The sequence below is a fragment of the Vanessa tameamea genome, chromosome 28 (genome assembly GCF_037043105.1).
Source record: "Vanessa tameamea isolate UH-Manoa-2023 chromosome 28, ilVanTame1 primary haplotype, whole genome shotgun sequence".
NCBI lineage: Eukaryota > Metazoa > Arthropoda > Insecta > Lepidoptera > Nymphalidae > Vanessa > Vanessa tameamea.
Genome location: NC_087336.1, coordinates 1,077,532 through 1,104,713, shown reverse-complemented (window position 1 = coordinate 1,104,713; position 27,182 = coordinate 1,077,532). Strand labels below are relative to the sequence as shown.

General features: G+C 33.6%; 1 protein-coding gene and 1 long non-coding RNA gene across 2 annotated transcripts in view; both read right to left on the bottom strand.

Moving 5' to 3' along the window:
- Nucleotides 1-27,182, bottom strand: part of LOC135194223 (uncharacterized) — a 131,105-nt gene that overhangs the window by 25,410 nt on the left and 78,513 nt on the right. The window lies entirely within an intron of this gene.
- Nucleotides 73-25,218, bottom strand: LOC113396812 (low density lipoprotein receptor adapter protein 1-A). The gene is made up of 6 exons (XM_064219421.1): nt 25,091-25,218; nt 13,833-13,962; nt 3,591-3,693; nt 2,952-3,192; nt 1,147-1,229; nt 73-319 (listed from the first exon to the last, which is right to left on the bottom strand). The coding sequence occupies exons 2-6, from the start codon at nt 13,884-13,886 to the stop codon at nt 225-227; spliced, it is 576 nt and encodes a 191-aa protein (XP_064075491.1). The 5' UTR covers nt 13,887-13,962; nt 25,091-25,218; the 3' UTR covers nt 73-224.

The window sequence follows — 27,182 nt, the reverse complement described above, 5'->3', positions numbered from 1 at the left end:
AGTGACTCTTATTCACGTCTGAGTCGAAACATTTCTGCCCAACACGGTCCAATATTGAACGAAATTAACAATTTATTACTAAATTTTGTACAATCTCCCATCTCATTTTGTACAATGTTTTGTATCTGTATTAAACAATACGAATTATTAAATAAATTAATATTAAAATAAGATTAAGTCCACGATCACAATATTGGTAATTATACGATGTCCTCTCGTTTAGTTTATGCTTCTGTTTCAAGATCAGCTTCTATTTCTTCTGGTGTTCTTAAATCGATTGCGAAACGTTTCTTCAAGCTTGGCGGTCTTTCGTCTATTTCTGAAAAAAAAAAATACATAAAAGTAAAAGTATTAGCCGAGGTGGTCCAGTGGTTAGAACGCGTGCATCTTAACCGATGATTTCGGTTTCAAACCCAGGCAGGCACCACTGAATTTTCATATGCTTAATTTGTGTTTAAAATTCATCTCGTGCTCGGTGTAGGAATCATCGTGATGAAACCTGCATGTGTCTAATTTCAACGAAATTCTGCCACATGTGTATCCAACAACCCGCATTGAAGCAGCGTGGTGGAATATGCTCCAAACCTTCTCCTTAAAGGGAGAGGAGGCCTTGGCCCAGCAGTGGGAAATATATAAGCTGTTAATGTATGTAAATGTAAAAAATAGAATTCCAAGAGCATCCTAGCAGATTCTGATAAAGGATCTGATAGAGTACTCTGAACAAATCCAACATCGAACAAATATGCTTTTAAATTAATATTAAGAGAAACTTTCTCTGATTCAGAGTCCTGTCACATTCCATCAATAGGTAATTACGAGTATTTTCTTATCAAATCCAATAAAAGATTCAATACATATTTAATTCGAAGTTCAAGTACGTCGTATTTTGTTCAAGAATAATATGTGATAAACATATTTAAAGATATTGTGATGAATGTTTTGTAATTAAACAATACAAATACATACAACCAAGGACAGAAGTACAAAAACACAGTGATGAGATTTAATTCTTCTAAAATTAATTAATTTAAAAATACTATATCATATATTTAACAATTAAAATGTTCCTAAAAAACGAACAAGAGCGGTAATATTTAAAAAATGTATGCTTGTTTAATGTTATTAAGTAGTTGCTCTCTTTCTTACCGGCTGTTTGCATCTCTTTCACTCTTCGGGAGTAGTCTTGGAACGCTGCCGCCAATGAATATGTCAGACGTCGAGCGGCGTTTCTGTAAAGCAATATAATTATTTTTTATTTTACTGTTTAAATATCGTTACACGCGTTTTGGTCGAGTTTTGTGAATTGTTGTTGTATTAATTTTAGTATAGGTTTGTGTAATTCAAATACTATGTCTGATATGAGTTAAAATTCAATGACATTTGATACTTTAAAATATATATTTAAAAAAATATATAAGATAGAAAATATATAAGTAGTGCCTCTTTCAAATTTCAATGATCATTGAATGTGAAATATTGTTTAGGAAGAAGTGACTCTTTTACTGACTGTTGGTAAACATTATTCTTGTCGAATTCTTTTAGGAACTTTATATTAAATTCTATCGATACTACTATTATAAATGCAAATGTAACTCTGTCTGTCTGTTGCTCTTTCACAGCCAAACCTGATCAAAATTGGAATGAAGCAAGCTATTTTTACAATTAATACGTAACGACCCCAAAACGCAAGCAAATCCGCAGACTACATAGTTCTACTATTTAATTCTATCATTTCTATTATCAGGGTCCAACTTTTCATGAACATATTAATCAATACTATATAACATTAGTTTGAATAAAAAAATATATTTAAATTAATATAACAAAATTCGAATTTAATTTTACGATCAACGCTCGGTCTATATTGAATGTTGTTTTCAATGGAAATATGTTATTCAACCAAATCAAAATTAACAAAGTTAAAAATAACAAAGAGGTTTAATTTACAATATAAAAAAAAAATACGTTTCGTCATATCAAAATACATTGATAAGAATCTGTGGGAAAATTTTAGAGATCTTGGTCAAGTGATAATACGTTTCGAAATATATATTTGACGTGAAAGATTGGTAACAATCCGTGGTCTGACAGACACTTAAATTTTAGAGTTTCAATTAAACGGGGTGCGAAATGTCATATAAAATAGTATTTTATGTCACCGTAAAATTGTTAAATACCGTTAGATTGTAATCTATCTCGCGCTATTGTAAACTATCGATTATTAACGGTTATTTTTACATTACATTTACATTAGTGGCCTGTAAATTTCCCACTGCTGGGCTAAGGCCTCCTCTCCCTTTGAGGAGGTTTGGAGCATATTCCACCATGCAATAAGAGTTTCTTGATATTGATTTTTAATTTTCACAAACAGACAAATGGGTCAGCTTTTTTATTGTCATATATGGCAAATAGGTTATCTGATGGTAAATGGTCACCACCTCCCATATACATTGGTACTGTTAGAAACTATAACCATCGTCAATGTGCTACCAACCTTGGGAACTATGATTATGACTTTTGTGTCATACTGGCTAACGCACTCTTCAAACCAAAAACAACAATGCTAAGTATTTCTGTTTGGTGGTAGCATGGTGTAACCAATCTAACAGTCGTATTTATGTAACTAAATATCCTAATAACTTTTTAATTGCCTTACTCGGGGCAGAGACCAGGTACTTGAGACCGAAAGTAAGAGTGTCTTGGATTTATTAAGCCCTTGTGTATCTAAAATCTTCAAAGATTTGAAAAAAAAGTAATAGTTTATTAAGGTCAATTCGTTATGGAGATCGAATTATATCCGTCCTTTTAAAAATTAAACACACCAGTTATATTTAGAGATTCCGCCACGAGTCCAATTCGCATTGAAGCAGGCAGTGGAATTAGCTCCAAAAACCTTCTCTTCAAAGCGAGGCCTTAGTTCAGTAATGGAACATACTTTTCTTAAGCCTTACCTAGATTCACAAACAAATGCGTGACATTCGAACGGATTCAGCCCCTTGACGTCCGCGCTGTCCTTGACTATGATCATGGAGAACACCCTCGTGTACACCAGGTCCTGGACGCCGTACGAGATGGACTCAATGTTGAAGAACACAGCCATGTGCTCGAACTCATTCTTGATATCTTGTTTTATTGTTTCCAAGTGTACTCCGTCAACTGTGATCGTCAATTTTACTAATGGTAACACTTGACCTGCAAGAAATAACAAAAAACAAAAATTATTCTTTTTATTTAATCACACAATAATCTCACGTTACAATATATCTTTAGTGACGAAACTATGATTACAGTTTACAGTGCAGTGTATGTCTGGAGCTGGAACATATAATTGTATTTGACTGACATAATCATGTATTTCAAAATTTCGGAAAAGTGTGACTACTGACTTTCTCGTGGATTCTTCACAGTAGAATATACGTCATCATACGACGTCACACAGTCAACCATGCACTGTCATCCAAACTGAACGTGTATACAATTCAGCTGAATCGGTTAAAGATATCTGCCCTTAAATTGGTTTGCAAAATTTCATCCGAACATACCTACATTGCAAGTTAAATAAAATCTTGTAATATATATTTAAAACATACCAGGAGGTAAAGCTTTAGCTGCAGCGACCATCAGGTCGACGGGTTTCCTCGTGTGCTTGATGCCCCATAGACCTCTAGCGTCGCTCTGTCCCAAATATTTGACCTGGAAAAGAAATTATGCATACATCAAAACCTTCGAAATACGTACATGGATCAGCAAAGTCAAGGGCGGTATCATAGTTCTGGACTATTGTCGTGGTGGTAAGACTTTGAGTCCGTTTGGGCAAATAGTAATGTTTAGTATTGTTGTTCCAGTTTGAAGAGTAATCAGCGACCAATGTCAAATCACGTGCTTAAATTATTAGCATTGAATCGGCTCAACATTTATTAAAATCTTATGATGTGGGTAAATGTTTTTTATTTTATTTAACACGTAGGTGAAATGGGCCACTCTTGAGTCTCTAAGATTGCTTAGACCTCGACGACCTCCGTAGTCGAGTAGTGTGTACGCCGGTTTTCATTCCCGGTTTCGATTCCCGGCCGAGTCGATATAGAAAAAGTTCATGTCTCGGGTCTGGATGTTTGTGGTGCCGTCGTTACTTCTGATTTTCCATAACACAAGTGCTTTAGCTACTTGCATTGGGATCAGAGTAACGTACGTGATGTTGTCCAATATATATTATTTATTTAGTTATCGTTCAAAAACTTCGACATCGTTTCGTCAGCGCTTGTCAAAACTGTAACTTGGCTACCATTTGTATGGGTTTAGCGATTATCGCTGTAGAAATTATTACATTAAATTCTATCACTTTGAACGACTGTCAATAGTGTTCCATATCGATATTTATATTATTGTCATGTGTCAATAGTTTCCCATGAGCAATACTATTGATACTATCGATAGTTTTGCAAAAACCATTACTTTTAACCTAAACTATCGATAGTATCGATACTTTTGTGCTATCGATAGTCAGTAATTTCCGATAGTATTACTTTCTCAAGATAAGTAATTTAGTAGGCCGACTATAGTGTATATTTAAATAAACGAAATTAAATTTACCACAATATTTGCTTTTAGAATTAAGACATTTTGTGCGGAATAAGGAATAATGATAAATTTAAATGTAAAAAATGTTGTCAATATTTAGTCTATAGTCTATCTAATGACTAAACTTCCGGGTAAAATAAATGATTAAAAAAAAAAATCTTCTCGACATATTTAAAAATACCATATAAATATATGTATGCAAAACAATCCGGATCATTCCACCATGACTGTAATTGTGTAAGCGGATGTGACGTCACGGAACCAATTAGTACGGTCTTCATTGTTACGGTTATATTATGAATATATGAAGTGAAAGTTAGTTACCAAACAATACATATTCGTCTACGGTGACAGAACTATAAACGGAGAATACATTTTTATTTAATTTGTTTAGAAAAACAGATTATACAATTAAAAAAAAAAAAAAACACAAAATGATTTAGTAAATTCGCCTCAATTAATACTTTTAGAAAAGCCAATTAAATGGAGTTGAGATTTTACTGCCTTGAATACCTGCTGAACCCATCGAAAGATACTCGGTTCAATAAAGTAATATCCTCACTATGAACATAAAATAAAAAAATCAAAATATTCTTTATTCAAATAGTCTCATAAAAGCACTTTTGAATCGCCACGTTGCAGTGTTGGATTAAATTTAAAGCTACCAAGTATATTCCGAGAAGAACCGGCAAGAAACTCAGTAGTTACTCTCTTCCACAATATAAGTTTTTATAAACATACATAACAAAAACAAGAAAAGAAGGCGCGAGATTAATTAATAGCACGAATGACCTGATTCGATCCAGAGAATCAGTTGCAATCCTTCTACGAAACTTCTATACGCGAGAAATTTAAATAAATAGGTGTATTAACGGCTGCTTCACAATATATTATTATTATTCATTAAAAAACGCAAGGATTTAGGCTCGGGTTCCATCACAGGACATTAATTATTGTAAAAAAACCAGCATTGTAAATCTGTTTATTTGAAAAGAGCAACTATGCGAGTTTCTTGCCGTTCCTTCTCGCTGGAGGCTGCTTTACGAAACGGTGGTAGTATTTTAATATCGACGATTCAAAGACGCTTCGTTGTGAAGTTTACTTGAATAAAATTGATTTGATTTGATTTGATTTATACTGTAATCAAATCAATATAATCGCCATCAGTATTAAAGTAAAAGATTTAGACATATGTCACGATAGTCGACCTCAATTCAATCGAAAAATAAAGAATTTAATTTGTGCCCAATTCTAATCATATGGTTTATCTTATTAATTATTTATTATATAATAGTTTAAAAAATGTATCGTATTTCTTATTTTTAATTATTATGCTTATGTTTAATTCATGTTTTGAATAATTACATTGTGTAATATGATAGTGCGCGGTGAGACCTGTAAGTACTAGAACTTTTGCCTTGATTATTTTGAAATGTAATTTTTTATTTTTTATTTTGGATGTGATATTGTATCTACTGTTGGTTGTCCTAATGAAAATAAAAAGAAATGAAATGAAATGAAATGAAATGATGTGAAATGAAATGAAATGAAATAAAATAAAATAAAATATCCGTTATTCCATATAGAAGTATTACACTTACTTATTTAATGTCAAATGAGACAAGAGAATAAACGTCGAACGAAATTCAGCGAGATTTCTTTTCGATTTTTTATCATATTGAAGTAGGATTAAAGGTAAACAAACGTAGATACCGGAGGTATACTCGTATATATAATATACTGCAGACAGTTTTTTATTAAAACGTCTTTATTTATAACACAACACTATTCAACTCAACATAACATAATAATCAGCCTGTAAATTTCCCACTGCTGGGCTAAGGCCTCCTCTCCCGTTGAGGAGAAGGTATGGAGCATATTCCACCACGCTGCTCCAATGCGGGTTGGTGGAATACACATGTGGCAGAATTTCGTTGAAATTAGACACATGCAGGTTTCCTCACGATGTTTTCCTTCACCGCTGAGCACGAGATGAATTATAAACACAAATTAAGCACATGAAAATTCAGTGGTGACTGCCTGGGTTTGAACCCGAAATCATCGGTTAAGATGCACGCGTTCTAACCACTGGGCCATCTCGGCTCGGCTCAACTACATATATTCAATTCGATTCTACTTCCAAAGTTCCGATGACAACTTTCGAATTTTTTTTTCGAAATTTTTTCGTATTTTTGTCGGGATCTTATTTTTATTTTTATGATATCGGTAGGCGGACGAGCAAATGGGCGACCTGATGGTAAGAAATTAACCATCACCAATGCGCCATCAACCTTAGGAAATAAGATGTTATGTCCCTTGTGCCTGTTGTTACACTGGTACACTCACCCTTCAAACAGAAACACAACATGGGCGTAAGATCACAAACAATATTTATTCTTACGGCCTTAATGTCTGTGCGGTGATCACCCTCCAACAGGATTCATTTGCTTATTGAAAATATACTTATGGGAAGGTAAACCGCTTCGTTACGTAACGCGTTACGGCGAGAGTCTGCCTTTTCTCTAACGCATACGGCAGCGGTGAGCAGACTCCTTTTTCACTCTAACCCTCAGCGCTAGCCGTATTTCGGACAGTTTAAGTTATCACTTCTGGCGGGCGCCCTGAGACGCAACCGTCTTTCTTATGTGTAAATTTTAGCAGATAAACTTCTTCGTATATCTAGGCCTGGGCCTAGTGTACTTCTTTGTTGGGTCGGGTTTTTTGTGATAGGATTTCTTTAACTATTCTACGTGCATATAGCTAGCCTTCTGTAATTAGATGTTTGTCATGCAGACCTTAACTGTAACTTCGGTAGATAACTCAATTGAAACTACTTGCTTATTAATTGCTTATTTAAGTAACCTCCACATCCTCATAATTGCAATATTGACGAGTATTTGTACAAAATAAAGTAAAACATATAACCGCTCTAAAGTTTTTGTGTTCGAATAAGCGTTATAATGAATCGCATTAAGCATAATAATGTCAAAAGACTTGACCTCGCATTTGTGATTAAGAGTCGCTTGTTAACTTCTATTATTTAACCGACACAGAATAAGGATATTGTATTTAATGTTTGCTTTTTTTAATCTGTGATTGAAATAATTTATTCTAAAGTTGAAGTTGGTACAGATAACACAATATTATTTTAAATGTTTCTTATAGTTCTTAAATAATAATATTTTTGTCAAAGACTGCTATGATGTATTTTATAACTTTTTGTACATACAATAAATATAATTAAGGGCATATGAGTATTTTATAAAAATATTCCTTCGACGGAAATTTTCATGGAACGATCATTTCCGATCAAATTCGAAATCAAAGTTTTTTTTATTCGATGTAAGTGTACGTAAACAAACAACCGGCAAGAAACTAAGTAGTTACTTTTTTTCAACATTCGATATACAAAATTATTTTAGCCAAATCAAAACTTAAATATACTTCATACAAGTAGGCTTTTACGAGCACTTTTGAATCGTCATTTAACAAACTGTATTAAGTAAAGCTACCACCGGTTCGGAATGTAGATTCTACCTAGAAGAACCAGCAAGAAACTCAGTAGTTACACTTTTTCAACATCTAAAAATACAGTCATGTTAGTTAAATACAATTATATATGTATGTTATGTCTCCTGCCTGGAAGTCAACAAGTATTAGCTCCACGCCTTTCTATCGTCTATTTAACCCTGCATTGAGTAATATGATTTTTTTATGAATGTATTATTTAAAATTTATTTGAATTTACGAATCGGTAAAGTTAAAAACACAGACGGACCTTCGAGTTTCGATCATGTATATTAATTTCTACATACAAACAGTTGTAGAATTTATTTCTTAAGTTCCGCTACGCATGCGCAGACAATATTACGAAATGTATTACTTGTTATTTGCATATACGAGTGTTTCACAAGCCTTATGGATAGGCTTTTAAGGCTTCAAAGATACTATACTGATATTAAAAAGCTGACGTTTGTACTTTTGTATTTAGGAGAACCGAGACGAGAGAGGAGTCTCGGCACGAGAGATTTCACAGGTGAATTAATTATGTTTTTTTTTTATATGGCAAGTATGCCTCATTACATAGTTCATCTTTAAAATTACGCTACAGATTATGATGCGGTTTTTTTAATAGATAGAGTGATTCAAGGGGAAGGTTTATATGTATAATATATGCACGATATAGTACAAAAACACTGAAAATTTTAGAGGTTTCTGATGTCGTAAATAAACACATTGCAAACGCTGGCTGAACCCCTTCATGATAGTTGAAATCAATTTACTACAGTATCGTAAACCTTAAACAGATCTATAAAAAACTCCACAATAATCATTTTTTATCCTTTACTTTTTGGCTTATCTTCGAAGCGATTTGAAGCAATACAGCATTAATCCTTATCCAATAAAGCAACTTAAATATATTGTGAATTTCATATAGATCAATATGGCCCTTTACAGAATGTAATTTAAATGAATATTTTCGAAGATATCACTGATTTAAAATGCAGGGACAGCGGTTTGTATTGTCTAATGCGATTTATCATAGAGGTTTGTACCGAAAATTCTACTTCATGTGTATCCACCAACCCGCATTGGAGCAGCGTGGTGGAATATGCTCCAAACGCACTCCTCAAAGAGAGAGGAGGCCTTAGCCCAGCAGTAGGAAATTTACAGGCTGTTACTGTGACTTGTACTGTGGGATTGTCTATCGGAAAAACCTCGGTTGCTCGGGTAAAATAAAAAAAAGTAAACAAATATAAATATATATCCACTAACTAACGAAACCCAGCACGAAATTTTCATTTTTATCACAGTTTCTGAACGCATCCGTAAACGTCAAGCATGGCCGCCCGTCGAACTGTCATTTACATTGAAATTCAGTTATAATACCGAAATATCTCGATTATACGAATTTTCCTGATATATATTATTGACTAAAACATCATTATTTTTTAACGATATACATATAAATGTGGATACGTTTCGATCGAATCAATCGTAGGCCTGCACAAAATTATTAATATAGATCCGACTGAAAAAAATATTAATATTATTTGGAAAATAAACAAATTAGAGGCCTTCGTTATTTGATCTATTTGGTCATTGGGTCATGATCTTCAAAATATTTTAATTTTCATGGTTACTTTACTATCAGTTTAGCTCTTAAACAATCTATGTATACAGTATGTTTGTCTGTTTGTTGTCTCTGCGTTTCTAAACTATATATCAAGTTGATGAATCTTCGGTGACTCAATCTCCATCACCCGAGAAGCATCCTGGCTCAGAAGAGACCAAGATCTTTTCTTTGTAAAAATTCTTTGATATACGTTTCAATTTCCTTATCCTTCTCCTGTCAAATCGGGACGGTGTTGCTATCATGATTAAAAAATAATTAATTGAAACTCAAAACAAAAAAAGGTCCGAGAACACACGATTTACGTAAACGAAATTAAAATAAATCTAGAATGTTCTTCAATTCTTTTATAACCATTGGAACGGTGAAATTAAACAAAAAAAATAGTAAGTATTAGCTAGCTTATTAGTAGCTTTTGTTGGAAAAACGCCCTCTTTTCCCTCTGATCAACTGAGTATGACGGTTATTTAAGGTGGTCAGAAGGTGTCAAGAAATGTATACGCTCTTTTCTTAAAGGTTTCCAAGTCGTATCGGTATCGCATGCAAATATTTATTTTGATCTATCCTATATCCTATACCTCCGTGGTCGAGCTGGGTGTACACCGGTTGTCAGGGGTACGCCGCTCCGAGGTCCCGGGTTCGATTCCCGGCCGAGTCGATGTAGAAAAAGTTCATTAGTTTTCTATGTTGTCTCGGGTCTGGGTGTTTGTGGTACCGTCGTTACTTCTGATTTTCCATAACACAAGTGCTCTAGCTACTTACATTGGGATCAGAGTGATGTATGTGATGTTGTCCAATATTTATTTATTTATATTAAAACAATAATAAAATATTTAATAACAGAAAGACAACAATCATTATTATGGTAATGCTAATTTCTTCCTTTGTCATCACTTCTATAAAATCCACTTACAAATTTAAACATGCACGATTTAAATTCGTAACAAATTAAATACGATAAGGACATTGTAAAATAAGTTAAGGTGTGAAGTTGTCTATTTCGAATGATTTAACACTCAATTGACAGTTCAGCGGGCAACTTCATGTGGTTATAACGTCACCCTGCGCGCGCGCATCATAAAATTCACTATCAGTATGTTTTCATAACCAAATCAAATCGAAATATTCTTTATTCAATTATAATTAAAGCAGTTTTAAATCGTCATTTTTTTATGGCATTGTTTGGCGGATGAGCATATGGGCCACATAATGGTAAGTGGTAACCACCACTCCACCCTAAAGACAATGGCGTTGTAAGAAATATTGATCCTTACATAACCAATGCGCCACCAACCTTGGGAACTAAGATGTTATGTCCCTTGTGCCTGTGATTAAACCGGCTCACTCACCCTTCTAACCGGAACACAACAATACAGAGTACCGTTATTTGGCGGTAGAATATCTGATGATTGGGTGGTACCTACCCAGACGGTAAACTAATGTTACATTATTGAAAATATATAGTTGATACCGGTTCGGAAAGTCCAATCTACCGAAAAGAACCGGAAACTTAGTACTCTTTTCCACCATAGCACCAATTTCAAAAAAATCAAAATCAAAATATACACTATTCAAGTAGGCTTTTACAAGCACTATTGAATCGTTATTTAAAAAAATATATTAAATTAAACTACCACCGATTCGGAATGTAGATTCTACCGATAAGAACCGGCAATAAACTCAGTAGTTACAATTTTCCAACGCGCCAAAAGAAGTATAGCTTTAAAAATATACATATATATGAATCCGTTAAGTATCTGTAGTTTCGACGGACGGCCGTTACAGTTTGAAAAACAGACATCAATGTGTTTCGTGCATTTAACAATTAAAGGTTCCGTATCTAATGCCGTGTAACTAATTAATCGATGCTTTATATATGAAATATACATGCTATACAAATCTAAACATATTATTATATCATTTTTGTTTTCATATATTATCAGCTCAATTAACTTTATATATTATACCTAGTACACCTATGCTAATACCTAAATTATAATATATATATCCATAAAAGGAAAAAGTCAAATAAACAACATTTGACAGCAAATTGACGCGATGTCATTGGTCGAGAGCTTGATTAGTCTATGACATTCACTATGGATTTGCAAAAAAATAGCGTTAAATACGTAAATCTAAGGTTAGGCTAGATGGGTCACCAGACAGTAAGTAATCCAGACAACAGTACTGTAAGAAATGTTAACCAAGTATTAGATCATAATCATAAACATAAACATAATCAGCCTGTAAATTTCCCACTGCTGGGCTAAGGCCTCCTCTCCCGTTGAGGAGAAGGTATGGAGCATATTCCACCACGCTGCTCCAATGCGGGTTGGTGGAATACACATGTGGCAGAATTACGTTGAAATTAGACACATGCAGGTTCCCTCACGATGTTTTCCTTCACCGCCGAGCACGAGATGAATTATAAACAAATTAAGCACATGAAAACTCAGTGGTGCCTGCCTGGGTTTGAACCCGAAATCATCGGTTAAGATGCACGCGTTCTAACCACTGGGCCATCTCGGCATCGCAAAGAAGCATTAGCCCAGCAGTGCATCTGTTACCATTTTTAAAATCGTGACGCGTCTACTCATTGTACCGAACTGTCAAAATGCATTCAACAATAATTTTCTCGTTTTGCAATTATTATCCACTATTACACTGTCGTTTTTATACCTTACTTCCTGACATTAATTACTTAGATAAATAACACGTCGAAAAGTAAACGAAATGAAAATGAATCTAGAATGTTCTCCAATTCTTTTATAACCATTGAAACGGTTAAATTAAACAAAAAAATACTGTAATATAATTTGATTGTTCATACTAAGTTTTTGTTGGAACAACGCTCTCTTTTCCCTCTGATCTGCTGGATATGACGGTTTTTTATGGTATAGGTGGCAACGAGCAGGATCACCATATGAAAAGTACCACCGCCCATGGACAATTCACCACCTTAAGGCTTGTAGGTGCGTTGCCGGCCTTTGAGAAATGTGTACGTTCTTTTCTTGAAGGTTTCCAAGTCGTATCGGAATGGCATGTGGAGTTCACCGGAATACTAACGACGTCACATTGCTTTTGCATGTTACCGTGACGTCCCGTCGGTTCTCGTAAATAATCCATTCCGATCATTGGGGGGGGGGGGGGAGTTGAAAACAAATAATCTTTGTCATTGAATTGGCATTGTTATGGACCTTAACTTTGGAAGTAAAATTAAAGTGGATACTAGTCGCTTCTCGCTGTCTCTACGCTTAGATCTTCTAAACTACGCAACGGATTTTAATGCGGTTTTCATAAATAAACAGAGCGATTCAAGAGGAAGGTTTATATGTATATTGCATGTATGTTATTGTAGAGAAAAGTCGAGAATTTCAATTTTCCTAGTCGGAAAAAATCAAGAGTTTTTCATTTTGTTAGTTCTTCGATCTATAAGTTAGAAGGGGTCGATACAACAAAAATATATAAATTAATTAGCGGTAGGGTCTTGTGCAAGTCCGTCTGTGTAGGTATCACCCACTTGTATATTCTACCGTCAAACAAAAACACTCAGAATTGTGGTGTTAATATTCGAAGGGTAAAGGAATCAGTGTAACTGCAGCCACAAAGCACAGAAAACCTTAGTTCCCGAGGTTGTTGGCGCATTGGCAATGTAAGGAATGTTTTTAATTTACATACTGCCAATGCCTATGAGCAGTGGTGATCATTTACCTTAAGGTGGCCCATTAGCTCATCTTGTAAAAATAAAACAATTTGGCATTTGCTTATTTTTACTCCTTCTGCCATCGGAACACTGTCTAACTTAACTTTAGCTATGACTTTGAAAATTATTTTCAAGTTCACTAGTCATAACCTTGACGCTCATTATCGAGGTCATTGCAGTAGAATTACTGATTAAACGAATAGCTTAGAAAATTAAGCCATATTAAAAATATATATAATTTAAATTTGAAATACACTTAAACTAGTGTTAAATGAGATGCCCCAGTGTTCTTCACATAAATCAAACGCAAGTACCACGTGTTTATAAAACGCCTGATGCTATCTGTCAGATAAAATCACATGTGTTAATTAGCGACATATTTAATTACGTAAACTAGTAATATATCTTTAGTGTCACCTGAAATGTCATCGGGAGATCGTTAACCAGAACTGGACCTTCGTTTTCCGCCATTTCGTTTTTAAAATATCACATAATATTCACATGGGCACTGTTGAAATGTTTCTCCTCTTTAATGTGCCCAAATCACCTGTAACAATAAACATATACCATTAATTATAATAATATATATATACTTTAATATGTAGCTCAACTGTTCTTTAATGCGAATATTTGATTTGGTGGTAGGGCTCTGTGCAAGCCTACTTAGTCTTGGTAGGTACCACTATTTATTGCACAATATTGTTGTGTTCCGGTTTGAAGGGTGAGCCAGTTTAACTGCAGGCCCAAAGGACATAAAATTTAAGTTCCCAAGGTTGGTGTTGCATTGGTGTTGTGAGAAACGTTTAATATTTATTATGGAGCCAATCTATGGATGTGTAACAAACAGTCCTATGTGCTCGTCCGTATACCTATTTTATATTTAAAAAAGAACCTTTTAGAGCACTTTGTCCAATTTCCATTTTAAATATCTACACATAAAACTAATAACTTGAACTCAAGACTTCGTGATCTAACCTAGCCACTAGACCAACGAGGCAATTGGCATACGTAATCCAGACAGACACATCTCAATGGGTTAATGCATCCTGGGAGATGCAGAGGATGCTAAATCCTTTTACAAAAAATAAGGTTAAGGTTTAATAGTTTATTCTCAAAAAGACATTTTCACTTACACGAGAACAATACGATATGTTACAATTAAATATTCGCCTTATCGGTAGGTACTTAGTTAACGGAATATAATATAATTAAATCGCTACAAAAGTGGGTTCTCTAAAATATATTTTGAGAAGACTTAAACCCGTTAACGGAGTTTACATTTTGTATATAAGACGGCAATTTTTTTATAAAGTTGTGCTCCATCGAAAGTTTTTTTTTTTTTTTGCAATTTTTGTTCTAATTTTTGGGAGAACTAATAAGCTTGGTCTACGGTGCTACGTATACATACAGCTTTGAAACATATACCATAGATGACGCGCCCGAGAAAGTCTCTTAACAATATATTTTTGGAAGGGGGGGGGGGGTGGTAGTTACGCCAGAAGAATGCTAATTATTATTAAGACGGAGCTGAATGTAGAAAACACTAAGTTCTACCATCAATGGAAAGATCTATTTTAATATAGGTATCTTGTTCTGTCAACAATGTAACTATATATAGTTACGTATATTATGTTAACTATATGTGATAAGATTATAAGGAACAAAGGATCGTGCAGTTTGTATTATAGAGCTATGTATTTATATTTACAATCTTAAAGTAAACTATGCACGTACACTAAATGTTGAATAAATTAATTTTCAGTAAAATTCACTTAAAAAAATACCTATATATTTTTTTGCTGACTGTAGTCTTCGTCTCACACACACTAGGACGTTTAAGCATGTGCGTCACTCATACTAATGCACGATTATGAATTAACGTGAACGGGCGCGTCTTTGTGAATAGATCTATAACCTATACCAATGGAAGTAGGAAAAAAGATAAACAAGCCTTAGATTTACGTATTTCATGCGATTTGCTAATAGCTCAGCTATATTTTGCACTACTAACAGTTTACATAAACATAATCAGCCTGTAAATTTCCCACTGCTGGGCTAAGGCCTCCTCTCCCGTTGAGAAGGTATGGAGCATATTCCACCACGCTGCTCCAATGCGGGTTGGTGGAATACACATGTGGCAGAATTTCGTTGAAATTAGACACATGTAGGTTTCCTCACGATGTTTTCCTTCACCGTCGAGCACGAGATGAATTATAAACACAAATTAAGCATATGAAAACTCAGTGGTGCCTGCCTGGGTTTGAACCCGAAATCATCGGTTAAGATGCATGCGTTCTAACCACTGGGCCATCTCGGCTCTTTACTAACAGTTTATGATTAATATATCTTTATTTATAACACAACACTATTACACTTAACTACTTATTTCCACTTTAATTTTACTTCCAAAATTCCGATTAGAGTTTCGTCGACGTTAAAAACGCTAGTTTTTCGCAAATCCATAGTGAATATCATAGATTAATCGAGCTCTCGACCAATGATATCGCGTCAATTTGCTGTCAAATGTTGTTTATTTGACTTTTTTTCATGTTACGGTTGGAAGAGTATATATTAAACTAAGAAGTACAGTTTAAAGAAACTCGTATATATTTTTAAATTAATGTCTATATTTAATTTACTCCAGTCATATATGTTGTTGTAATTGTAATTTTACGACATCTAATTAAATGTTACTTATTATATTAATAAGTATTATGTTAGTAAATATATATTTTTTGATGTCACAAATTCAAATTCCCCATTCTGTATATAAATTTTGACTCTATATACTAATAATATATTTACATGATTATATTTCACGCTTGACATTTAAAGGTTCACCCTTATATTCAGTTCAATGATTTCGCCGGAAGGAAGGCTGACTATCTTTTTTACCGACTGGGCACGCAAGTGTTGCGAAGGTACGGTAAGGTTTTGTTTACCCTTGCCTCATTGATTCATTGGTTAGGTTAAGGGCGGCAGATCTTGACCTCCTGGGTTCCGATTAAAAAGTATCTGGGTTTTGAGAGCCGATCTATGCTTATGTACCCACTGGTGTATATATATAGAAAATATATAATGAAAATCATGATCAAGATATACTTTATTCAAGTAGGCTTTTACAAGCACTTTAGAATCGTCAATTTACAAAACTACGAGTATATTAAGATAAGCTGGTACTGATAGTACCAGTTCGAAATGTAGATTCTACTGGGTAGAATAGGCAAGAAACTCAGTAGTTACTTTTTTCCATCATTTAAAATGAAAAGTAGAAAAAATATATTTGTATTAAACTAATATGTTTTTAAAACTGTATATATATAATATCTTGAAAGTCAACAAGAATTCATTCCACGCTATTTGCCATCTATATAATCTTGTGTTGAATAATATGCTTTATTTGTTAATGTACTTTTTACAAATGATTTGAATTAATGAATCGGCAAAGTTAAAAATATCTACGGAATTTTAATATAGAAACGGATATCTTGCCAAGAAGGATTTAAGGACTGCGGAGTCGGAAACTCGTTATAAGCTTATCCTTACGTCTCATGTACATACAATGATTATTACTGATTCTATTGAAATGATCTTCGATATATTTTTCGGATTATTTCGCATCTGTGTGAACTTTTGTTTGGTTAGATCCAGGATTTGCTCCTAGTAGCTAAGAGCTTGTAACCGAATACGCTAACTACTAGTCCAGTACTAGTAACAATAATTATTTTATATCGTTTCAATATTTTCATCACTTGTAGTTATCCAATTATGTAAAAATATTAGGAAAGATTTGATACCAGCTCACACCTGTCGAAATATCTTTTGGGGTGGAACGGGCGGACGGACAGACGGCACAACCGTTAAGAACAGGTGCTTGATGCTAAGCATATGTTAAAAAAAAATTTAATCAAAATTGAGGATTAATTAAGTAAACACTATACAAATATTTGACTTTCGACGTTTGCAGGTTTCGAAGCGAAGTTTTCCGTCACGTCATGAATTACCATCACAAATTAATCTCAAAAAATAATTCATTAATAATAATAATATAAATAAATAAATATTGGACAACATCACATACATTACTCTGATCCCAACGTAAGTAGCTAAAGCACTTGTGTTATGGAAAATCAGAAGTAACGACGGCACCACAAACACCCAGACCCAAGACAACATAGAAAACTAATGAACTTTTTCTACATCGACTCGGCCGGGAATCGAGCCCGGGATCTCGGAGTGGCGTACCCATGAAAACCGGTGTACGTAATACTCGACCACGGAGGTCATCGTTAGATGTTATCAGTGATAAATAATTATAAATAATATCATTTTATCAATCTATTGAATTTTTATATCGTTCTTGACTTTTGTTGTTACAAGATTGTCATCAGAATTTATTGCTACTTACTTAGAAGTAGACCTCATGATGTGCTGACCGATTTCCGTTAATGCAACCATCATCATTATCAAAGGAGACTAAGTACGAAGGATTTATTATAGTGGATATCTGTGTGCGCACAGATTCACTCATAATCCGATGGGACGGAATATCGGATACGAACGGAAATAATTTAGGCTCATCTCGCTTTATCGCTATCGAGATGTTAGTAGAATCGCCCCCAGAAAACTGGTGCAAACTTCAATTAACTCTTATAACATGCAAATCAAGAGTTAACTGTTTCCATTCAATTAGCCTACAAACCCTTTGTGTCTTTGATATGTAAATGAAGTACTTACGTATTTATGCGTGTGATTTGTATACTTGTGTGGGTATAAATGAATACACAAAAAAAAAAAAACAATTTCGATTTTCATTACCAAAATTCTACATGTAAATATTTTTATTTTTCTCTGTGCTAAGTCACGTTACGGTTAAGTTAGTTAAGCTCATTTTCAATAATCACCATTTGCCTTTCTAGTCATTCTTCCTCTCACAGTCAGTGTTTAAACTTATATACAATACAACGTATCGCCATGTTTGATTAGATGTTTGACAACAGTACATTATAGATCCGCAAAATCGATATTATCGTTATCAAAATAGATATAGTCCTTCTAACATATTATTTATTATCTAATTATATTTCGCAGAAATCAAAAAATCTTACTCAAAATATATTTTACTAGCGACCCGCCCCGGCTTCGCACGGATATATAGACAATACAAACTATGTCCCTGCATTTTAAATCTGTAATATCTTCGAAAATATTAATTTAAATTACTATGCATGTATTTAAGGTAGTCAATTGGATAAAGATTAATACTGTATTGCTTAAAATCGTTTCGAAAATAAGCCATTATTTCTCGTAAAAAGTAAACGATAAAAAATGATTGTTGTGGGTTATCCCTAAGTACATTATTTTGATATATTTTGTAGTAATGTGTTCTTTCTATTGAATCACTCTATCTATTAAAAAAACCGCATCAAAATCCGTTGTGTAACTTTAAAGATCCAAGCATACACAAGGACAGGCAGAGAGTGGGAAACGACTTTGTTTTATACTATATAATGATTCAAATATGCTATATTCAGTAAAGCTACCACCGGTTCGGAATGTAGATTCTACTGCGCATAACCGGCAAGAAACTGACGGTTATCGTGTAACATCAGGTAATATGCTTGCTCGTTTTGTTTCTAAATATAACATTAAAATAAAACTAAGATGCTTGCTTACATTTATGGTATTACAATCTTCTTTTGAAGAGAAAACATTATTTGGTTAATTTTTTTGTAATAATATTTTAAAATTTGTTAAATTTAAATAACTTAACAAGAAAAAATAAATAAAGCTAATTTCTCTCCTTAAAGAGGATGATTGGATTATTCTAAGACATTGCTCCAATACGAAAATCAAAATCGGTAAAAACTTTAGTCAATCTTCCATGAAGACAAACTGAGCCAGGGCTAACATGAGAGACAGATTCATATACTGGACCACTCATCCTTTAAACCGAACTAAAACAAAAATAATGCAATGTGTTTATTAAATCTTTGACGACCTCCGTGGTCGAGTAGTGTGTACACCGGTTTTCATGGGTACGCCACTCCGAGGTCCCGGGTTCGATCCCGGCCGAGTCGATATAGAAAAAGTTCATTATTTTTCTATGTTGTCCTGAGTCTGGGTGTTTGTGGTACCGTCGTTACTTCTGATTTTCTATAACACAAGTGCTTTAGCTACTTACATTGGGATCAGAGTAATGTATGTGATGTTGTCCAATATTTATTTATTTATTTATTTATAAATATTCATGAGCGAGTTTAAAAATACGCAAAACCAAGTATCAATTTCGGCAACCATTGTTTCAAGTAAATCGGCGATATGGTCCTGTTCATTATAACACCAGGTGACTATCGTATTTAGATGTTTTTTTAACATAAAAATAGCGGTTGTGTTAACATCTTATCACCCGGATAACGTATCATAAGCCGCGTTCACTGATAAGACAATATGTCATAGAGGACTAACCGTACATAGTACTTTTTATAAATAATTACTAATTAATAAAATTAAAACCGAAGAACCGAGGTGGCCCAGTGGCAAAACACGTGCATCTTAACCGATGATTACGGATTGAAAGCCAAGTTAAGCACCACTGAATTTTCATGTGCTTAATTTGTGTTTATAATTCATCTCATGCTCGGCGGTGAAGGAAAACATCGTGAGGAAACCTGCAATTGTCTAATTTCAACGAAACTCTGCCACATGTGTATCCACCAACACCAATTGAAGCGTGGTGGAATATGCTCCATACCTTCTCCTCGAAGGGAGAGCAGACCTTTGCTCAGCAGTGGGAAATTTACAAGCTGTTAATGTTGTGTTAATGTTAAAATAAAAACAATATTTTGCTTGGTTGACTTTGAGGTTACTACATAAGGGACACACTCAAACTCAAATTCCTTTATTCAATATAGAAGCATTACACTTACTTATTGATAGTCAAATTAAAAACTACCACCGGTTCGGAAAAGAAAATACCCTGACCTGAGAAGAACCGGTGAAAGAAACTCATATTGAATATGAATAGAAATAACCAGGAGGCGATCGTTTCATTCCCAAGGTGTGGTATCAATCATAAGCTCACTCAATTTATAAGACCTTTTGCAACAAGCGTTCCTTAACATTTTTTTTAAATTTGGCATTAGTGGTATTTTGAACCCTTTCTGGGATCCTGTTGTAGAACCGAACCACAATTGTTACTGACTCTATTCAGAACATCTTAGGTCCAATGGCTGCAGATGTATAGGCGATGTAAGGAATGGCTAATATTTCTTACAGCGCCAATGTTTATAGGCCTTTTTTAAAATATTTTTTTCGAGTAAACTTAACAATACAATAAAACATTTTTTGTAATGTCAATATTTCAACTCTACCACCGTTTCGGAAAGCAGCCTTCAGCGGGAGACGGCAAGGAACTCGTATAGTTTCTGTTTTAAAATAACCAGATTTACAATTATGTTAGTATTCGAAATTATTTTTCAATCAGTCCTGTGATGGAGTCCGATCTTAAATAAAAGCGTATTTATTAAAAAGATTTGATTAATTTAAATTTGTTAAATTAATTGAAAAAAAAAACTCTTAAGATCAAATGAAAATAAAGATTTTAACTAGTGTTCGCTCATTGGTCGAAATATGATTGTAAATGAAATTTCATTTCTTTGTTTTTTATTAAAAGATACAATTTCTCTTTTCACGAGGACGGTTGCAAGTCATCACAAAACATGGCTTCGATATGAAAATCAAAATAGACATTGATAAAGACTTTAGTAAAACTTCCATGAAGATAAAGTGAGCCAGTGTAATTACATAAGTGGCGTAGCTTCTTAAATCTTATTAAGAGTAAGATACGGTTTATTTTTCAGTGACAATGTCCATGGGGATGGTGATGCTGATGGATAGACAAGAAGAATACCAAAACCACTGTATTATGTAGCTGTATTATACATATTAAAGCGAAATACCACTCACTGAATAATCACGAAATCTCAGCACCACCTACAAACTCGAAACTTTGCGGGTAGGTTCATTACAGGTTCATAATTTTACGAAACTCCACTCCAAAGCCGGAGTTTTAGCTAGTATTCAATATAATTACATCTATCATATAACTTCAAAAGATTGCCTAAAGTACAATAATAAATTTCAAATTTATTTCCAAACAAGACAGTAATTTTCCAAATCCGTTCATAAATGACGGAGTTACGAGGCAAAACATAACAATTACATTCCGAATTCATAACCTCCTTCTTTTGAAGGCGGTTCAAAATTCGGCGCTTGTTTTTTTACAAATTTAAATATAAAGACTTAACTTCTTCGTTGGTCTACTCGCTAGATGCAGGCCGCAGATCCCAAGGTCCAAAAAATGTCCGGTCTGTAAGCCTCAACTCTGTCATGTTGTGTGTGTTGGATTTGCCGTCCCATCGGATTTTGAGAGTGAGGGAATATAGAGTGCACCTGTGTTTGCGCCCACACACGTGCACTATAATATGTCCCGCGTCTTTGTCTGTTCTTCCTTGAGATTCAACGCCATGGGCGAAATCGATCAGGTCTACCTTATCAACATCATTGACATAGACTGTAAACGTACTAATTTATCTTATTTTTAAGAGTTTCTAGAGATATTCTGCAGCATTAGATGAATTGATAAACCCTTAGAATTTGATGATAAAGCTTTCGAGTTCTCGACAAGATATATACATATATATGTGTATGTATATGAATATTAGTTAAGATAAACTAGAAGATTTCTTAGATTAAGAAAATTCTGTTTTCCATCTGGCATAGAAAATAACATGTCCCTTACTTAAGACACCCCCCTTATTCATTACGAGGGTGACGCCGGGAAACTATTTCACTGAAATACCTCGCCCCAGGAAGGAGGTACTGACATTAATCTTATGGATTGAATTAATCGTCGGTAATACCCAGACGAGAGGGCATGAAGCCTTGGTACTGTTACATGTAGTTCATTGTAATATAGCTAATTTTATTTCAGGTATTACCCGCCATTTTCGTTTGGCATCAAATAAAAAAGGGTCCAGAATAAAAATGAACATTTATACTTTATTCAAGTAGGTCCTTGCGAGCAATTTTGAATCGTCATTTTACAGAATCTGTTTTTCTGTATCTATCGAAAGGAACCGGCAAGAAACTCAGTAGTTACTCTTTTCCGACAGTCAGTTACACAGCTTATAATAACAATTCCGCGTCGATTGGTTATAGTCTCATGCCGATACGTTCAGTAGTTTTCACGTGATTGACGCACAAAGAATGTTTTTATTGTATATATATATCTTTACACAGCATAAATAGTCACTGTCCCGCCGTCTGTACACTTAGATCTTCTAAACTAGGCAACTCTGAATTCCTTTTCAATATTTTCCACTCATAACATAACATAATAATAACATAATCAGCCTGTAAATTTCCCACTGCTGGGCTAAAGCCTCCTCTCCCGTTGAGGAGAAGGTATGGAGCATATTCCACCACGCTGCTCCAATGCGGGTTGGTGGAATACACATGTGGCAGAATTTCGTTGAAATTAGACACATGCAGGTTTCCTCACGATGTTTTCCTTCACCGCCGAGCACGAGATGAATTATAAACAAATTAAGCACCTGTAAATTCAGTGGTGCCTGCCTGGGTTTGAACCCGAAATCATCGGTTAAGATGCACGCGTTCTAACCACTGGGCCATCTCGGCTCTTTCCACTCATACTGAGATCAATTTCAAACGTCACTCTGATAACGTAACTTGACAGTTAGTTTTCCATGAATCACGAGTTAATAAAATTAATGATACGGAACTCTAATAACAATTTAAGAAAGATATATATACTTATAAAATCACATTTTCTGACTGACTGACCGATTTATTATCGCCGAACGTAAAATATTATTGTTAGGGCCATGAGATTTGGTGAATATCTTTTTATTGAGTAGATACCTACTAAGGAGTAATTTTGGAAATTCTACCCCTAAGGGGGTGAAATAGGGGTTGAAAATTTGTAATGTAGTCCGTAATTTTTTTAGTTATAAACATGAAACTTTTATTTTGGGATACTGATTAAAAATTAGTAATGAAGTATTCAAGCGGTTCTGAGTAATTTACCCCTTAAATGCTAAGGTCTTCATCAACGCCGCGGGAAACAGCTAGTATTCATATTAGAATTTAGTTTATCTTAATACGTAAATCTAAGGTTTGTTTAACTTTATTCCTTGATCGGAACATGCAATGAAGAGGAACTGGCAGAGTAGTTACTCTTATCAAGAAAACTCTTATTAAGAAACAAACAATGACATGACACTTATGGCATAAAAATATACAATATTATATACATCAGCTAAGTTTCAACTGATACTGATTATACAATTACTTGTTAAAATAAAAAAAAAGGACTAACATACCTACATAAAATCAAATAGGTAACATTATACAGTTAATAAGATCAATAGACGTATTCAAAGGGCAATCTTAAAAAATATATGAATAAAGTTAAACATAATTAAACGCTATGTCGATCAATAACAATTAAATATAATATATTATATTATATAATATATCTCGCCTGAAAGTCAGTCAATCTTGTGTTAAATATTAAAGTTATTAACGTTTCTGTAACAATGTACAATAAAATATATGATTTTTTTTATGGTGTACATATTTATGTGGACGGACAAATGGACCACCTGATGGTAATTGGTCATCACCGCCTAAAGATATTAGTAGTAATATTAACCATTCCTTACATAACACCAATGCGATATCAATTCTAAGATGTTATGACCCTTGTGCCTGTAGTTACATTGCTTGCTCACCCTTTAAGCCGGATCACAACAATACTATTTGAGCAACTATGCGAGTTTCTTGCTCTTGCTCGCTGGAAGCTGCTTTCCGAAACGGTGGTAGTATTTAAATATCGACGATTCAAAGACGCTTAATTGTGGAGTTTACATTAATAAATAGATTTTGTTTCGATTCGATTTGATATTACTGTTTTGTGGTAGAATATCTGAGTGGGTGGTGGGTGGTTAACCGGGATAACACAAAGCCCCACTAATTCCTACCACTAAGTCCATTCTATATTAATCTTTTCAAAGGCTAATTATATATCTATTAGTACCAAATAATTCTAAAAAATATAGTCAAATTTTTACCTTGGTGTTAAATTTATTTCAATCCCTAAACAATATTATATCCGTAACTTAAAGTATACGAAATAATTTATACGAAGATCCGAAATTTCACATCCAAAACATCCAAGAAGTACCAATATGTCGCGTTAGTTTTTCTTCCTTTCCGCTTATGATATATTTGCGTCAAATTATCAATAATTATGATCGAATTTCAACCAATGAACGTAGACATGTAAAAATAAAACCACTAATCAAAACTCCCATATAAAACAGTTGTGCACACAATTATTCACGCTTCGTCATTATTATGGCGCTTCTTATCAATTTAAATATAGAATATATATAATCAATATATTCATAGATTCATAATTTGAGAATGTATCAAAGAAATAAACTATTCTGCCAACTCTAATATAAATAACATTTAAATACAACATCAAAAATAATTTATAAATAAAAATAAATACACCAAAGTAAAAAATATATAAAAAATAACTATTAATAACAAATAATTAATAAATAATCATGTTAAGTACTCACAAAATAATATCCAGAAAATTAAATTGCACAATATAACCTCTTTGCACTAAAAAAATTAAGTAAAATATTTAAAAAAATAAAACACACGTCCGCTATTCGCGCCAATTCAATTCGGAATACTCTGTTCCAAATACGAATATACTTAACCAAATTATATTGATCCCTGCATAACAATATTGAAACCTTCTCTCGGTACTAATTTGTTTGATAGAGAAGGGTGAAGGAGCTCAAGTTATTACGGTCACTGTTTATTACTTTACAATATTTTATTACGAGTGTGTTATTTAAAATGAACCTTAGTTTTATACAGATAGAGTGCAATGTATATGTAAAAGAAAATTTGTAGATTACGTACATGTTAAGGTAACCAAGTGATAAGGTATACAGCGTGTTAAAAATAGTTTTTATATAATTAATATTTTAAGATAAAATAAGTGCAATTTGATATGACAATCAAAACTTCTTTAAGGCTTTTATTTTAGTTAATAAGCTGGTTCTCATTATTAACTAAACTTTATATTTTTTTATTTTATACTTTAAAAAATATGCCGTTTTTTCGGCTTATATAACCAGGTTTATCTTATTTTCTAACCGGAATTTAGTTAAAATTCGGTGTTCATTATTGGGTTAACGCTACAAATATTTAGTGCTGGAGTTAGTATTCGTTGTAAATGCTTATACATAATATAAACGACCCCACTTGAATAAATAATATTCTGAATTTGATTTAATTATCAACATGTTATCTAAAATACAAAAAATATTTTTTGTCTATAGCTAATAAAGAAAATTTGAAATTACAAGACCCCCCTGTTCGTCCCCCTATTGCTTCAAACTTTTAATCCACCTGTATAATCATTGCATGTGTGTGTGCTCACCTGTTGTGAATGTGCGTAGTGTGACGTATTTGTGAGGAATAAGTGATGCGTGACTGACGTGAAGTTTGCTCTACCTTATTGTGTTATGAGGCGGGTCTCTTTGTGACAATGTTTACTATAATTTGAATTTTTACAATAGTGACTTATCTAACATGGCTTTTTATAAATAAAATAAGAATAACATATGCGTATGTAATATAATTTCTTGTACATGCTTTGGTTAAATATATGAAATTGAATACAAGAACAATTATATTTTTTGCTGTTTCTTTGTTCTAAAATCCTTCGTGTCCGAAGTCCTTTAAGAAATTTGCGAATCGGCTTGATTTAGCCATTTTAGACTACATCTCTATTTGTTATAGCAGTCAGGCGAAAATTGGGTAAAATAACGGACCTATTTGTTAGTAATACGATAACTCTTATGATAAATTAGATTGCATTTGTAATTAGGTTTTAATTAGGTAGATTAGGGTAAAAGGTTAGGTTAGATTATTTGATTTAAATGGAAGCTAGTTGATCTGGCGATATTTTGAATTCAGGATTCAAATATATAGCCAGATATAAAGACGTATACCAGAAATAAGTTTATATTAAACGATCTTTGCACTATTGTAATCGTTATTTGTTTGTAACAGTTAGTTTAGGTATACAGGTAAAATGACAGACAGTGAAACAGCTTAATTTTGCCGTTTTTATTTTTCGATAAAATCTATCATCTAATTTATACTTAATTAATCTTCATGCTTGGTGACTTTTTTATAAATAAATATCTAAAATAAAATATAACTCAGTTCAGGCAATATAATAAACTACGTTGTTTTTTGTAATAGAGCAGCTTTCCATTCGTGCGTCTCACACCGGTAGAGTCCACGGTTCAAGTAACACGTGGTTCAGTGTTCGATCCCGGTCATGTAACATTATAATTAGGTGGTAGACGGTCGGTGGGAATGTATTCTATGGTTTTGAACTTTACTTTTAAACTATAAATATTACTAGCTATCGCCCGCGGTTTTGCTCGCATTTAAATCGGTCGTCAAGTTATAAGCATATAGAGTATTCTATGTCTTGGAGTTAAAACTTGCTTTATACTGAATTTCATTAATTACGATTCAGTTGTTCGAAACAACAGACAGAGTTACTTTCGCGTTTATAATATCACTAGCTGAATCTGCGGCTTTACTCGCCCTATATTTATAAAACTACCTATAGCACAC